Below are 14,328 nucleotides of genomic sequence, written 5' to 3'. Positions count from 1 at the left end.
CACGACGCCTGTAAACAGGGCCGCGGCGAGCGCTGGGGCGCGACGTGGCGAAGTGAAATGAGCGGAAGGGCTATGACGTAGAGCCATAGAGCAACCGGACAAGGCGTCACTTCCCGCCGACTTCATGAAGCTGCCCGGCACCGTTTGGCGCCACGGTCGGCGGGGGCCTCAAAAATGGGAGATTTTTAAAACCCTGTAGCATAAAAAATAATAGGAGGTGGGACTTTGAGTACGGAGTGCGTGGAGTAAGGCGAACAGACTCTGCCAGAGACAAAGGTCTATTCGTGGTTTCTCAACCCCTTTAAGCACGGAAACAAAAGAAGCTGTAGAAGTCAGCGGACCGCGTACATCACGTTACAGAACATTTCGAGCACCGGATGAGCAGCACCCAGGGACCCACGTGATGGCTAGGGTCAAGTTACCCTCTCTGGTGAGCTGCAGGAAGCACAGCTCGAGGCAGACTTAACTGGAACGCGACTTCGACCACCGAATCGGGAAGAGAGCCACCCTAGCGGCGCTTTAGGAGAAATACAGGGAATAATGTTTCGACTGTCCTACTTATGGCGAATTCGCGTGGTCATTTTATGGCAACACGGCCTAGCGCTCGGAAATTGCTAGGTCGGCTCCTGAGCTGGATCACCTGACAGTTGCCACCCGAACATGAGTGCCAGGGATCTAGCTGTTTTAGGATCAGGATCAGGCTCGCCTCATCCCTTTTGAAGCAGGGCAGAGTTCGTACACTTGGATCAACCTAGAGACAAGCGGTCGCCCGTCTTCGGGTCCCGTCGTCTGCTCAATTACGTGAACTTCAACGTGCGGGCCAATGAGGGCACTCGTCACCGTTGCAGTGCGGATTTGACGACACCGGATATAGTTCGGCAACCTGCTGCTCGATCGTTTCGAGACCGCGCGAAAAAAGTGCTAGCTGGCAAATTCTGGGCGCTCGGAAAGCGCCACGCGAACATGCGAGATTGCTTTGCTTCGACCAAATGAACATGACTGTTCGGGATCTGGAAAAAAAAAGTTGCCACGAAATGATCACCCGAATTCGCCATTATGCTGCGAGGGTGTCCGCCTTGGCATGAGGTGTGGACTCGGCGTTACCCTCAATTGTGGTTATCATCGCGACGTTTGTTTGGGTTTGAGGCGATTATGTAAAGGTGCACGCTGACCGATATCACGCGGATGCGATGCTCTTATCTCATTAACAGGTGGACACCAAATCCAATAAATTTGCGGCAGAAAGTCCGGGCCCATGCATTTTCAATGGCGTATACCGCCGTCGTTAGGCTTAGGCCCTCTCCGTTTCACGCTGCATCGGGCGTTGGAGCGCCACGTCCAAACCCGCCACGATCCAGTGCGTGCAGGTCAGTCTGCTCGCCACAGTGTTTGGGGGAAACACTACGATTGTGTTGAGGTTGAGCCCCCGTCAACGTGATCTCCGTTCAGCTGAATGCACAATTGGAGCCTTCTTGAGTACTTCTAAAATGCTATGACGGACAACACAGAAATAGTAATATGAAAAATAAGGACAGCAGCAAATGTAATGGGTCGAAATCGGAAAGCGCAGGCAAATGTACGAAGCAGACGACAGTGTCGTCTGCCAAGAGGACCGTACAACATTGCAAATCTTCTACGTATCGCTTCATTGCGCTCGGGCTGTAATGGTGTATTATGTTTCTTACTGAGCATAAAAACTCTAAGGCAACGTATTTAGTGTCATTTTATTATATCTTCGACATCAGTTTCGCATTTGGACGCGGCGCTCCAACACCCGATGCAGCCCGACACGGAGGGCGCCTAAGCCTAACGACGTCGGTATAGTCTATTGCAAATGCATGAGCTCAGATTTTCTGCACCTTGTAACTCCGACCATATTGACGGTAGAACATTGAGGGTGAGCTCAAATAAAACATTCTGACAGAACTGCAGCACTGTGCCAACTTTCGTTCTGAATGTTGTTATGTACAATTTTAATGACGTTTTGAAATGTGTCCGGAAATCTTCTCACACCCTGTATATATTTTGGGTCTGACTTTTTCGGATTAAATCCATTCTCCGTCAGGTGAGCCGTTGGGTACCTCGCTAGCAACACCAACCGTCGCCAGAAGACAGGTGCAAAGCAGGTCGGGGAGGAGCCGTTGAACCGAAAGCTGGCATCTGTGGTGGCGGAACCAGACGAGGAGTTCGGTATCTCAACCCCCACCCCACCCCAAAGCCGTACCTTTGGTAGCGCAGTTGCGAGAGGGAAGACGAGGGCGAAATCCTCTTCTTCGTGCAAAGTTCCCTTACAACTCTTCCCGAAATATTTTTCTGGCTACGCTACTGGGAAGTTGGTTTCGGAATTGATGTTTTATGAGAAAAGAAAAAGAAGAAGAAAAGAAAAGAAAACACGAACAAAGCTTGCGAAACTTTTCTGGTGTTTTCTTCTCGAATACACCACGTTTCACGCCCTCTACGGCAAATGGTGTGTCTAAGGGACTTGTGTCCTGTACGGCACCGAGTTGTTCGCGTCCTCGGCCGGGTTACGAACCCGCGACCTTGGGTAGCTATGTTGTAGCTAACTGTAGCTATGTTCCATGGACGTCACATGGACGTCCAGTCTGCCTCCTCAAAATATTTTAGTTGTTGGGGATATGAAATTCTGTATATCCTCTGTACGTCCCAAAGAGAACCTCTTGGGAAGATAGAGATTTGGATATTCTGAGGTGATATCGCATCACGAACAAAAAAGTACGTGCCAAACAGGGGCTGAATGACGTTTGTCAGAAACAATAGGGCGGTCCTGTGCAAGATTTCGCTCCTACCTAAACTGACCGTCTATGGTACACTGAGAATTTATTGCGAAACAGACAGAGATGCGGAATTCTGTGGCATTCTCAAATTTGACTTTCCATGAACCTACTGAGTGTCTCAGACCAAGAGCAGTAAGAAACACAGGCGTTACCTTGTTGCAGAGCTAATATACCACGCAACTCCTCACTTGACTGTTGTTTTTGTGCATAATCGAATTAAACTTAGACAGCTCACCCTCCGTTTTGTTTCGGAGGCAAGCAGTACCCTCGAATTCGCAGAAGTTCGCGCGACAAGCAATATATAGTATTTGTTTTCTCTTGGAAAGGGAATGCTAGTACACCTTTCGAAGCTTTCCGGACTGGGAGCTTTTCAATTTCTCTGCTTGCTGTATTTAAACTGCCGCGCTCTGTGTTCGTTATGGGGGGGGGGGATTTATTGGCGGAAAGGTTCGTTACGGGAAATACCAGAAACGGGCACAGAGGGGAAGCAGGGAACGAAATAGTTATGTGGTGGCCACTCTCTATAGTTACGGGTTCGTTAATGGTGCCGACACCAGCCCCCCCCCCCACACACACACACACACAACTCTCGCAAAATGTTTCAAAATATGTGTTCCTGCGCACGGACCGGAAGGTGGCGCCAATATCCTCTGAATGTCCGAATGTCCATTAGTTGAGTTAGTGGGACGTTCCGTGGATGTGGAAAAAGTGGGACTAATGGTCATCTACTGGACGTACGAAAGACATCTACAGGCTCTGTGCGAAACTCCCTGTGATATCCAAATGTCCAGTTCAGGATATTACATAGATGTCACTGGGACGTAGATCGTTTACTGGGATATGTTCGACAAGATCAAATGCCCTCATTCTTGTAGCGCCATACCTTTTAACCCTATAATACCCTCGATGTCTCATCTGGAAGTGCTTTCTTGCTGTATGTGTTTCTCGCCATCGTGGGTATTCATATGTTGGGCTGTAAGTTTGTTTAGTTTCCTTTAGTTTTCCCTAACTCCTGCATATCTCATCATCTTCCCTATGCACGCTGGTCACGTCGAAACGGCAAGTCCAGGAACATGACGCGCCACAAGCACCCCGATACCCCCAAGGGTGCAAAAACGTCTAGCCTGGTATGTCCCATCATGAGAGGAGGGGTGTAGTAGACTGACGAAGATGAGACGGGCGCGCTACGTGGATCAGCTGTTCGACTGACGATAGTTAGTATGTATGCATGCATGCATGCATGTATGTATGTGTGTGTGCGTCTGTATGTATGTATGTGTATGTATATATGTGTATGTATGTATGCATGCATGCCTGCATGTATGTGTGTACCAGCGGCATGGCCGAGTGGGCTAAGGCGTCCGCTCGGTGGTGGTAACCAAGGTCGTGCTGAAGACTGGGAGGTGGTGGGTTCGAATCCTACCGCCGGCTGTGCTGTCTGAGGTTTTCCCTGGGTTTTCCGAAGACTTTCCAGACGAATGTCGGCACAGTTCCCCCTGAAGTCGGCCCAGGACGCATACTAACCCCCCTGTCCCCCACTCCTTCCTGCTGTCCTCTCTCCATCTGTCCACATCTGTACGCCGCTCATAGCCACAGTTGCTTCGCGGCGCTAACACCCAATCAAAAAAAATGTATGTGTGTGTGTGTTTCTATGTGTGTGTGTAAGTAGGTATGTGTGCGTGTGTCCTGGAGAAGTGCAGTGTACTGCACAAAAGTCTAGTTTTTTTCTATGTCAAATACATGATCTCAACCGTCTTGTTTTTTATTTATTTTGAATAACTTTCTTGACATTACAACTTGACATTGCTCTTCATACATGTAACGCCATATTTATGAAAATCGGCAGCCAGGGGGGATATCTTTATTAGAACAAAGAAAATAAGAGGAAAGGTCAGCCAAACGGCATCACGTCAGCTTGCTATTCCGCCAGCCTGTGAAAATCATACAGGAATTTCTGAAACTGTCACGAAACAAAGAGAACGTCATTTCCCAATGTTTTATTCCCTTCTCGTGTGCTGTGGTCCGAGATCTTGAGCGGAATAGCTCCAGATTGGCCACGACTTGAAGCGCGGCGACTGCAGGTACTCTTTGAAACCAGCCGCCACTCGTTCCACATAACGCTGCAAGATTGGGTGGTTTTTGAGGACACCGGGATCCAAGGCACGGATGCCTTCCAGAGCTTCGTACAGGAGGAAGTCAGCGTAGGTGACACGGTCTCCAGCGATGAAGGCGTGGTCGGCAAGGAATCGAGAGAACTGATCAGCCTTCTCCTGGAATGCCTCCAGGAAGACCTTGCGCTTTTCATCGTTGTATTCGGAGTCGTAGCACAGACGAATGTTCGACATCGTCAAGTCGAAAGCCTGGAACACAGAAAGGGTCTTGGAGGTTCACAATGGAAGAAAAGAGCGTGTTCATAATAGCTGTCTTTGATTCGTCAGAAAAAGCGCTTTGCCCGGGTGTTCCATGGCGCACAAAACGTTGCATGGTAGTCGGATAATGTGCAGCATTATCCTGAGGTTGCGCTACACTCCCGAGGCGTTTTTTCCCAATGAATGTCGAGTGTGATCACTTTTTCATCATTTATTGTTGTTACTGTTGTTGTAATGCAAGGGTGCGCCTCCGCTGAATCGACTGCGGGAACTTCCACCACGGTCTGCACTAGTTCACAAAGTGAAACTCAATCGAAGACAGCTAATATGGGCTGAAATGGGGCGTCGCATATGCACCCAGTGCCCAAAAAGATGTCTGTATACTGTGGAACTCTAATGATTTGTTTCGAATATGTTGTACAAGAGCTTGCGATAATGCTACTCTTTCGCGCAGAATGGTCATTAAAGTGCCGCTGGGGACGAAAAATTCTACTCATATTTTATTTCGTATTCTAAGCCAAACTCGCTCAAAAGCTCAGTATACGCAAAATATAAGTGCCTTCAGCCAACCTTATACGCGCTTCCACGAATTTTTGGAAGAATCCGCAAAGCTTCATAGTTTCGGCACTGGGGCAGCGCCCAGCCTGCTGTCCGGCATCAGCCTCATCTCATCATTGTCTCTTTATGTGTGTGTGTGTCATAGTTTCGGATTCTCCAAAAGTGGGTGACGTCTTGGCGTCTGTCTCCTGGCAACAGAGCGCGCATCTGATCGGTTTCCGCTCTGCGCCTCACGTTGGAAGACGGCCAGTAGCTATGACGGGGACACGGAAGTCGGCCTTCGAGGAGCAATGTAGCCAGACGCGTGGCAGGTTGCGCACTCTGTGACGTCATACTTTTCGAAACAATAAATTAAGTAATTTGATTGTACTCCCGCGTCACATGGAGAAACAACCAGTCATGGGTAAGTCACAATGCGGCGGAAATGCGATAGCATTCAGCCGACCCACCCACTACCAGTATCCACCCTCTCCACCTCTATCCACCCGGAAATATCACGAACTGTTACTAACTACACAGCCACAACAGAGGCGCAAGCCTTCTTCCACGCCGGCGGTGTATTTTGAAACGCTGCTTTCGCTCTTCCTGCGTCTCGTTCGCCCGCTTTCGGCGCCGAGCAGCGGCATCCGCTGCCTGACGTTGCTTGCGTTGTTCCTCGGTTTCGGCAGCTCGTCGCAATCGCTCGGAATCCGTTTTCTTTTGGCGCCTACTTGGCCCGGCACTCGTACTCGGTTTGTACTTGAATTCAGCCCATACGCGCCTTGCACACCCGCAAGTTCAGACTCGCCCGCGTATCTGGCGCGCTGCCAAGACTGCTTCCGCTCCATGACCTACTTTCCCTTCCTCTCAACTCTCCACTGCCCTCCTCCTCTCTCACGCGGCGTACTTCCCTCTCAACGTTTTGACCACGGCACTTTTCCTTGAAACGCCGCTTCTAATGCTAACGCTTTAAAATATAGTCAGTGACAACATAAGTCATACACTTGACCCCGCCCCCACACAAGAATCGCTCCGCGCGCGCGAATGTAGTGCGGCGCGGCTAAGTGGGGACTGGGGAGAGAGAGAGAGAGCCGGCACTACATCGCGAAGCGGGGGCGTCGTGCAAAGGCTGGTAGCTAGTCGTGGTAGTGGTAGCTTCCACGGATGAGTGGGCGGTCCCAAATGTAGAACTTAAGTTGTCACTGTCTATAGTAATCCCCCTCTTTAGTGACCTGTTTGTGTGAGATGGTGTCCTCCCGCGTTCCCGTTATGTCAAGCTAAACCGACAATGCTCTTCATTTTCTTAACCTGAGTTACAGTTACACTTTCTGAAATGTAGCTGGTTACAGCACCAGTTACCACATTAGCTTAGTTACTGGTACCTTAGTTACTTTACAGTTACATTTTTGAAAAGCCTAAAAAATGAACTAATCTTTCGTAATCTTTATTTAGTTGATAATGCAAAATGTACAGAAAGTGAGACTGTGAGGGCAAGCCCTGTAGTACAGTCCCAGCACAGCTCAAGAATTAATAGATAAAAGATACAGTTTAGTTGTGATTAAGATATTGTTAAATCGATATAAGATTTTTTAAAAAAAGTACATGGGGAGTTACCCGATAACTAATACACTGATCAGTTACTAAAGAACACACAGGGAGTTACCCGACAATAAACAAACTGTTAAGTTGTTCAGCAGCCTTGCGAGCACAGCAGCCTTATAAAGTTGAAAAACAAATTTAACCAAAACATCATATGTTATCATATAATTCATCACATGGTTGCATCTACAGTGATGATGGGGTATTATGCTGTTAAAAAAAACACTAGAAATTGTGTTAGCGCTTGTACTGTCTAAGCATATTTACACCGTGGTATAAATAGAGGATTTCCTGTGGACCAGGCTAAGACCGTCCTGGCTGCGTTTGAGATTGCAAAATCCGTGGAATACTTTGTTGAGAACTCCATAATGTAAAAGCGTGATTCTGGGCACACAGAGGGACGACACACAACACGCGACTCAAGTCGACTTGAGTTATCAAGTCGACTCAACGCACGACTCGAAGGGCACGACTCAAGTCGACTTGAGTCGTGTGTTGTGTGTCGTCCCTCTGTGTGCCCAGACTTAGGCTTTTCCATTATGGAGTTCATCCACCAGCTAGCCTGCATCTACGCCATTTTGTCACCTGGTTGAGAAAGACGCCAGTTCATTTGAAATTCTGGGGCTTGGGACTACGTCAGGCATAATGGCCTTTTGTCCCATTGTCGATTAGTGTATATACTGATAATAAATTGAAGTCTCGACAAAATGACGCTAGAGAACTGAAGCGTTGGAAATACTGAGCAATATCTGAGCAATGTAGTTACAGTTACATCCTACTGTTAGTTTAAGCAAAAGCGGTGAGTAGTTACAGGTCGCATTTGTAGAAAAGTAACTAGTTGCTACACAAAGTAACTAGTTAGTTACACGTTACTTGTTGTAAGTTACAATTACAAGTTACTTGTAGGTTACAATTACTTATACGTTACAATTACAAGTTACTTGTAAGTTACAATTTCAAGTTAGTGAATTGAAACTGGAGCACGAAACACGGACGAAGAAACACACAGGACGACACTTGCTCCACTATCAACAGATTTTTAATGGCAGCAATCCTTAAAAGGAGTTGCCGAGGGGCAAAGAAGAAAACAATTTGTTTTTGTTTGTTTTCTCCCTTTCCCCTCGGCAACTCCTTTTAAGGATTGCTGCCATTGCAAGTCTGTTGATAGTGGAGCAAGTGTCGTCTTGTGTGTTTCTTCGTCCGTGTTTCGTGCTCCAGTTTTAATTCAGTCATGTACCAACAGGCCCACTCTGCCATTTTGGTGAATTTCAAGTTACTTGTAAGTTACAGTTACAAGTTACTTGTAAGTTACAGTTTCAAGTTACTTGTAAGTTACAGTTACAAGTTACTTGTAAGTTACAATTTCAAGTTACTTGTAAGTTACAATTTCAAGTTACTTGTAAGTTACAATTTCAAGTTACTTGTAAGTCACAATTTCAAGTTACTTGTAAGTCACAATTTCAAGTTACTTGTAAGTTACAATTTCAAGTTACTTGTAAGTTACAATTTCAAGTTACTTGTAAGTTACAATTTCAAGTTACTTGTAAGTTACAATTTCAAGTTACTTGTAAGTTACAATTTCAAGTTACTTGTAAGTTACAATTTCAAGTTACTTGTAAGTTACAGTTACAAGTTACTTGTAAGTTACAATTACAAGTTACTTGTAATTTAGTTACTACCCAAGACTGAAAACAGAACACAATGCAGGACATATCGATTGCAATGAACACAATTCGATAGGAATTTGAACACACAAGATTTGGTCCCTACCGGCAGTTTATGTCAACAGGTTTTTACCGAACAAAAGTCACATGGTGAAGCATTTATCACGTTCGGCCATATGTCTTCGGTCTAAACGAAGGGAATCACCTGCATCTCTGCGACGTCCACCCGGCGCTGCTCTTCCGCTGTTTCTGGAGCAAGCCCGTGTTTTCGACCTAAATACTTGAGGATCGCCAAGCTCTGCGTGAGTTTCACGTCGCCATCCACGTAATAGGGCAGGTTTGGGAAGTCTAGACCCAGGTTGTATTTCTCGGCCAACCATTCGTCACGGTTCCAATTTGGAGCACTGCCGTTGCTGTACCTGGATTGTAATAAAAAGCCATTTCTCCTTTGTCCGCCCGCTGAGCCCAAGGCCGCGGGTTCGTAAACCCGGCCGAGGACGTGAGTAGTTCGGTGGCATGATGGGTTCGAGTTGCTTAATTAGACACGCTTCTCAAGGAGCGCGACAATGCGGAGAGGTCTCAAATTGGTCCCCTCAAACAATCTCCCGCAATGATTGGACAAATCGTTTGAGGAGACCAATGAGAACGCTGTCCGCATTGTCGCACTTCTTCGAGAAGGAGAGGGAGAAGGAAAGCGTAAATTGCGGTTTCTTTCGCTCATAAATCACGAACGAGGCAACGGATGAATCTCGTTCCTTTTGTGTTGGTGTCAAGGTAACGGGCATCTTTCATTCTGCGAGGAGGTATTTTTGCACTTGTGCGCCCCTTTAAGCAGGCACACTATCCTCTGTTGCCTGCACGTGAACATGGCATCACTATCCCGGTTGATTCGTCTCGCGTTCTTCCTTTGCTGAATTCCTCCTTCTGGGGGACCAAACAAATGCTGTCCTGCGCGCAGCTGCCGTTCATTGTGTTGTCGTTCGCCAAGTTTGTCACGTTATCCTTTAAAAGAGTTCGAGGGCGTACGCCCTTTACTTCACACGACCCCACAGAGTCTGTCTCGCCGGCCAGAAGTTGTTTGGAACAGACAGCAACTTTGGATGAGCATATGGCAAGCTTGCGTTCGAGGCGTTTCTGGAGGTGCTCCCTTCCCTGCAGTGGCGGATCCAAGGGGAGGAGGGCCATCGCCCCGCAAAAACCGCCAAGTTACACATTAGTTTTCCTCCTCTCCCCTCCCCAATTACGCGTTTCGACATTGAAACCTCCCCCCACCAAAAAAAAAAAAAAAGCGCGGGTCTGGATCCGCCCTTGCTTCCTCGTTGACACTCCAACGCACTTGATGATCCGCCTCCAACGTATTTCAGAAGCAAAGCTAAAAACGAAATGAAAGGGAAATATAAACGTACGAAATCGCTTCCATGGCTTTCGTTTACCGGCAAGTTTTGTAAAAAAAAAAAAAAATGTCTCCACACAGCAGCTATAGTTGAGCGGAAACAACAACAACAACAACAACGTTATTTCGGTGACGATAATAATAATATAATTGGGAGTAGATTTCGGTGATAATGAGTGGGACGTTTCATTGCCAGAGGCTTTATACCCCAATGCTCGCAGTAAATCGGTTGATGAGCCTCACAGTGAAGACTCAAGTCCTAACTTGTCAAAAATGGTTACTAGTGCAACGTGGCAGTGCTTCTACAGCAGGGACTTGCTGGGCTGGATTTCAGCATGGACCGAGCAATATTGTCATGGTGTGTATTCCTACCGAATGCGCAGGGTGACAGGCTTAAAGGTGTTGTGACAGTTGGTTTCCAGCTTTCCCAGATAAATACGAAAAACTATTCTATCACCCGACATCATCCCATATTCAAGTTTTCAGGTTCATGACGTGAGCAGGTACGGAGATAAACGGCCTCGAAGAAGCGACATTGGTGACGTCACACAGGAGCAGCGAGGGAAGACGCGCGTCTCCCAAGCCAAATGGGGGAGAGGGGCCCGTGAGGTCACACCGTCGGTCGTCGTTTTTGGCTGCGCCTATTTTCCGAACCAATCCAGTGAGAGGAAAATTTCTTTTTTTCAGGGTGTTCTCATAATCAGTACGATGCATATATATTATGCTTCAACACATCAGAGAAAGTGTCTCAACACCTTTAAGCAACGTTTGAAACTAACGGCAAACTTCTATTTCAGCCGCCTTGGTTTTGTTCATCTGCAGCTGTTCCATTAATATTGTGTCCGCCACCGTCCGCTTTGTGCTGCAACGACGGATTGTATGCACAGCGGCATGGAGACTGGCATGGAACCCATTACTGCGTTCTGTTGCCTTATTAACTCCTCCCATTCGCGCTGGATTGCCTGCCACATAGGGCATACACTGAGCTTCCCGATGCACGCTTTCCTGAAAGGTTCTTTTTAGAGACTCCTCAGACATTTTCATTGGGGTCCAAATGAACTGTTCAAATGTACGGGATGTTTGTCCAGCTGCATCAGATTTAAAGAAACAAAGCTATAAGAGCAGTATAGACACCGTTTCTGCGGGTGGTTTGTTCGGCCAAGCAGACATTCTTCGGAAGAGAGTATGTAACTACCGGATGACTAATTGCCTAAATTTAATTGGTTAATTCTTTAATTGGGCGGTTTCGGGCAGAAGTGACGTAGCAGAATGAGAGGCAATCCTCGTTGAAAGCCATTCTAATTTAAAGAGATTCTGGAACGAGCACGTGCAATGAAATATCCATCGCCGAACTTCGATATACAAGGGAGCCCAAAACCGAAACTACCCGCATCAGAAGCGCAGAGAGGACAGCGTGCGTTCAACATCAGTGGGCCGCATGCGGAGTGATGAAGGTGATTGGAGATTGGACCACTTTGCAGCCCAGACAAGCTTCCTATGGCGAAGGTCTTGCGTTTGTATACTCTGTGATGATGATCCGTGATTATGATTGCGTTCAACGCACGTGCTGGTTTCAGGATTTTTAGAAGATTGAATGGCTTTAAACGAGGACTATCTCCCATTCTGCTATCTCACGTTAGCACGAAAGAGGGAATTAATTAAATTTACACGATTAGTCACACAGCAGTTACATACACGCTTCGGGATCATGTTCGCATGGCCGCGCGAAAACGGCATCACTGCTGACTGTCATAGATTTTTTATTAAAAAACATCTGGTGCGGCAAAAAAAAACACACCCTGCATCTAGCAACAAGCGATCTCCGTGGGTTACCACAGATTCAGTGTACTCTGTCCCTCGTACTCCGGTGCGTCTACTAAACGGTCTTTCAGAGCCACGAGCGCGATATGCGCCTAGGCAAGTTGAGTTGAGTGAATGTAAAAAAAAAAAAAAACGGGATACAACTCCCAAAAAGAACATAGCCGAAGTTTCCGAAGCGGCTCATTGGTTTTCCGGCCTCCCCTTCCTCCATACGTCACGGAGCAGGAGCAGCACTCACGTGCTCCGACCTGCAAGCTGGTAAAGCTCACCATAAAGCTGGAGTGTGGGAGTTCATCAAGAGGTCCACGCTCCGGAAAAGGAGTGACACTGTTTAGTAAAAAGGAGAGCGCTCCTTGCGCTCTGGAGCTGCTACTTAACGCAAGCAAATGGGCGCGTTAAGTAGCGGCTCCGGAGCGCATCGAGCGCGCTCCTTTTTACTAAACGGGTCATCTCATTGTGCGGAGTGTGGCGCTCACACGCTCCTACCCACAAGTCGGAGTGCTTCTCGCTCTCTCCACCCTCCTGTCCGGTTGGATCCATCTGCACCTTAACTAATCTTTTTATGGCGGCAGACAGCCGGATCGGAAGACGGCTTTACCGGAAAAGAACATCCAGTGACACCCAGAGGCCTAGAGGCGCACAACGTGCACACATCACGTGCACAAGCAACGCTCTCCTGGCTTAAAAACCCGTTTAGCAGAGGCTCCGGAGCGAGAAGGACGGAGTGGACGGAGCTTCCGTGCCACACCCGTTTTTCTCGTGTGTGTCTGTTCGCACATGTGTATGCGACAATGGCCCAGCCACCCTTCGACGAGTCCACGTCTGTATCCCTCGTTGTCTGCCAACCAAGCTTTATTGAAGCCCAGGCAGAGCTAACGGAAGCGGGAAATTGGTTAGCAGTGACTGAAACAGCACATCTGCCGAGGCAGTCCTGGAACGGCTCCAAGAATTCCTCCTCTTGTCTTGTATTGCAGCATTGTGTTGCTCTTGGCTTTCCATATGATGAGGGTGTCTATTGTTATCAAATAGAAGAACTACCCGACGCAGCCATGAGGAAGCCATGTTTCACACTGCAACGCTCGTAACGCTCGGCACATTTCGAAGAGTAAAGAAGACCACCAGAAGAGCAGCGGAAAATTATTAAGCTCTCAATTGTAAGTACAAGTGCATTGTACTTACAGTACACTTACATTGTACACTTACAGTGCATTGTACTTACAGTAATTTTCTGGTGCTTCCAGCGTTGGATGCTTCGTGTTAATATGGACATTGTTTCGCGCCACGTAACACTGGTCGCATAGCGAAACTGTGCGCACAATATGTATGAACAATAAGTTAAATAAGGTTAAAAACTGGCCTGTTTGGTGTAGCATACTAAAAGCAATAAAAACCCTCGGTGCAGGGGGACGAAAAGGGACGACACAGATGAAGTACTGAACTGACAAACATATTTATTGACAACACAATAGCTTATATACAACGGAGTAGGGCATGTGGCCAGACCTGAGTATATAAGCTATTGTGTTGTCAATAAAGATGTTTGTCAGTTCAGTGCTTCATCTGTGTCGCCCCTTCTCGTCCCCCTGCACAGAGGGTTTTTATCGCTTTTAGTATGTATTGACACCTCAGCGGTTGATTGATATTGACACCTCAGAATCATTGAACCGTTAAAAACCTTCGGCGACTATAGAGAGCATCATGCGGCCCAAAAAGAAAAACAACAACAACAACAGAAAGAGTTTACCTCTTTTCTGTCTGAAAGACCATGACCTGGAAATTCATTCCTTACGCATGTGGCACTTGAACTCGAAATAAAGACATTGAAAAGTTGACCGCGAGTAGTACATGATCTGAGGGTCGAGGGGCGATGACACCCTAATTAACTCAACACACACACACACACACACAAAAAAAAACAAGGATCCGTACCGTTTATCTTCATATTCCACCCCTGCGTGCGCGAGCAAATAGCGAATGGGTTGAGCCAAGCCACGAAGGTCCCAGTAGCCTAAAACCGGAACCATGACGGTCAGAGGTTGCGTCGTATGTTAGGAGAAGCTGATATGGTCTCTACTGCTGAAGCACAGTGGATAACAATGGCACAGTGCTGTTCTTACTTGCAGCATTGAATGTAACGCCATCTCGTAGAG

The 14,328-nt window shown here is 47.3% G+C and overlaps 1 protein-coding gene across 1 annotated transcript; it reads right to left on the bottom strand.

Annotated features, from left to right (window-relative positions):
- Positions 1-4,548: 4,548 nt before the first annotated feature.
- LOC135400273 (glutathione S-transferase-like) lies at positions 4,549-14,295 on the bottom strand. The gene is made up of 3 exons (XM_064632056.1): positions 14,108-14,295; positions 9,170-9,383; positions 4,549-5,155 (listed from the first exon to the last, which is right to left on the bottom strand). The coding sequence occupies exons 1-3, from the start codon at positions 14,200-14,202 to the stop codon at positions 4,793-4,795; spliced, it is 672 nt and encodes a 223-aa protein (XP_064488126.1). The 5' UTR covers positions 14,203-14,295; the 3' UTR covers positions 4,549-4,792.
- Positions 14,296-14,328: the final 33 nt, after the last annotated feature.

The sequence above is a fragment of the Ornithodoros turicata genome, chromosome 7 (genome assembly GCF_037126465.1).
Source record: "Ornithodoros turicata isolate Travis chromosome 7, ASM3712646v1, whole genome shotgun sequence".
Taxonomy (NCBI): domain Eukaryota; kingdom Metazoa; phylum Arthropoda; class Arachnida; order Ixodida; family Argasidae; genus Ornithodoros; species Ornithodoros turicata.
The sequence above is the reverse complement of the archived record's forward strand: the minus strand, read 5'-3'. Positions and strand labels throughout refer to the sequence as shown.

What these genes read in the sequence shown, in the direction of transcription:
- LOC135400273 (XM_064632056.1), bottom strand. Translation starts at nt 14,202, where the DNA reads ATGGTTCCGGTTTTAGGCTACTGGGACCTTCGTGGCTTGGCTCAACCC. An exon ending in GTGGAATATGAAGATAAACG is followed by an intron (nt 9,384 to 14,107) that starts GTACGGATCCTT and finishes ATTACAATCCAG; the next exon opens with GTACAGCAACGGCAGTGCTC. An exon ending in TGGACGTCGCAGAGATGCAG is followed by an intron (nt 5,156 to 9,169) that starts GTGATTCCCTTC and finishes TCTGTGTTCCAG; the next exon opens with GCTTTCGACTTGACGATGTC.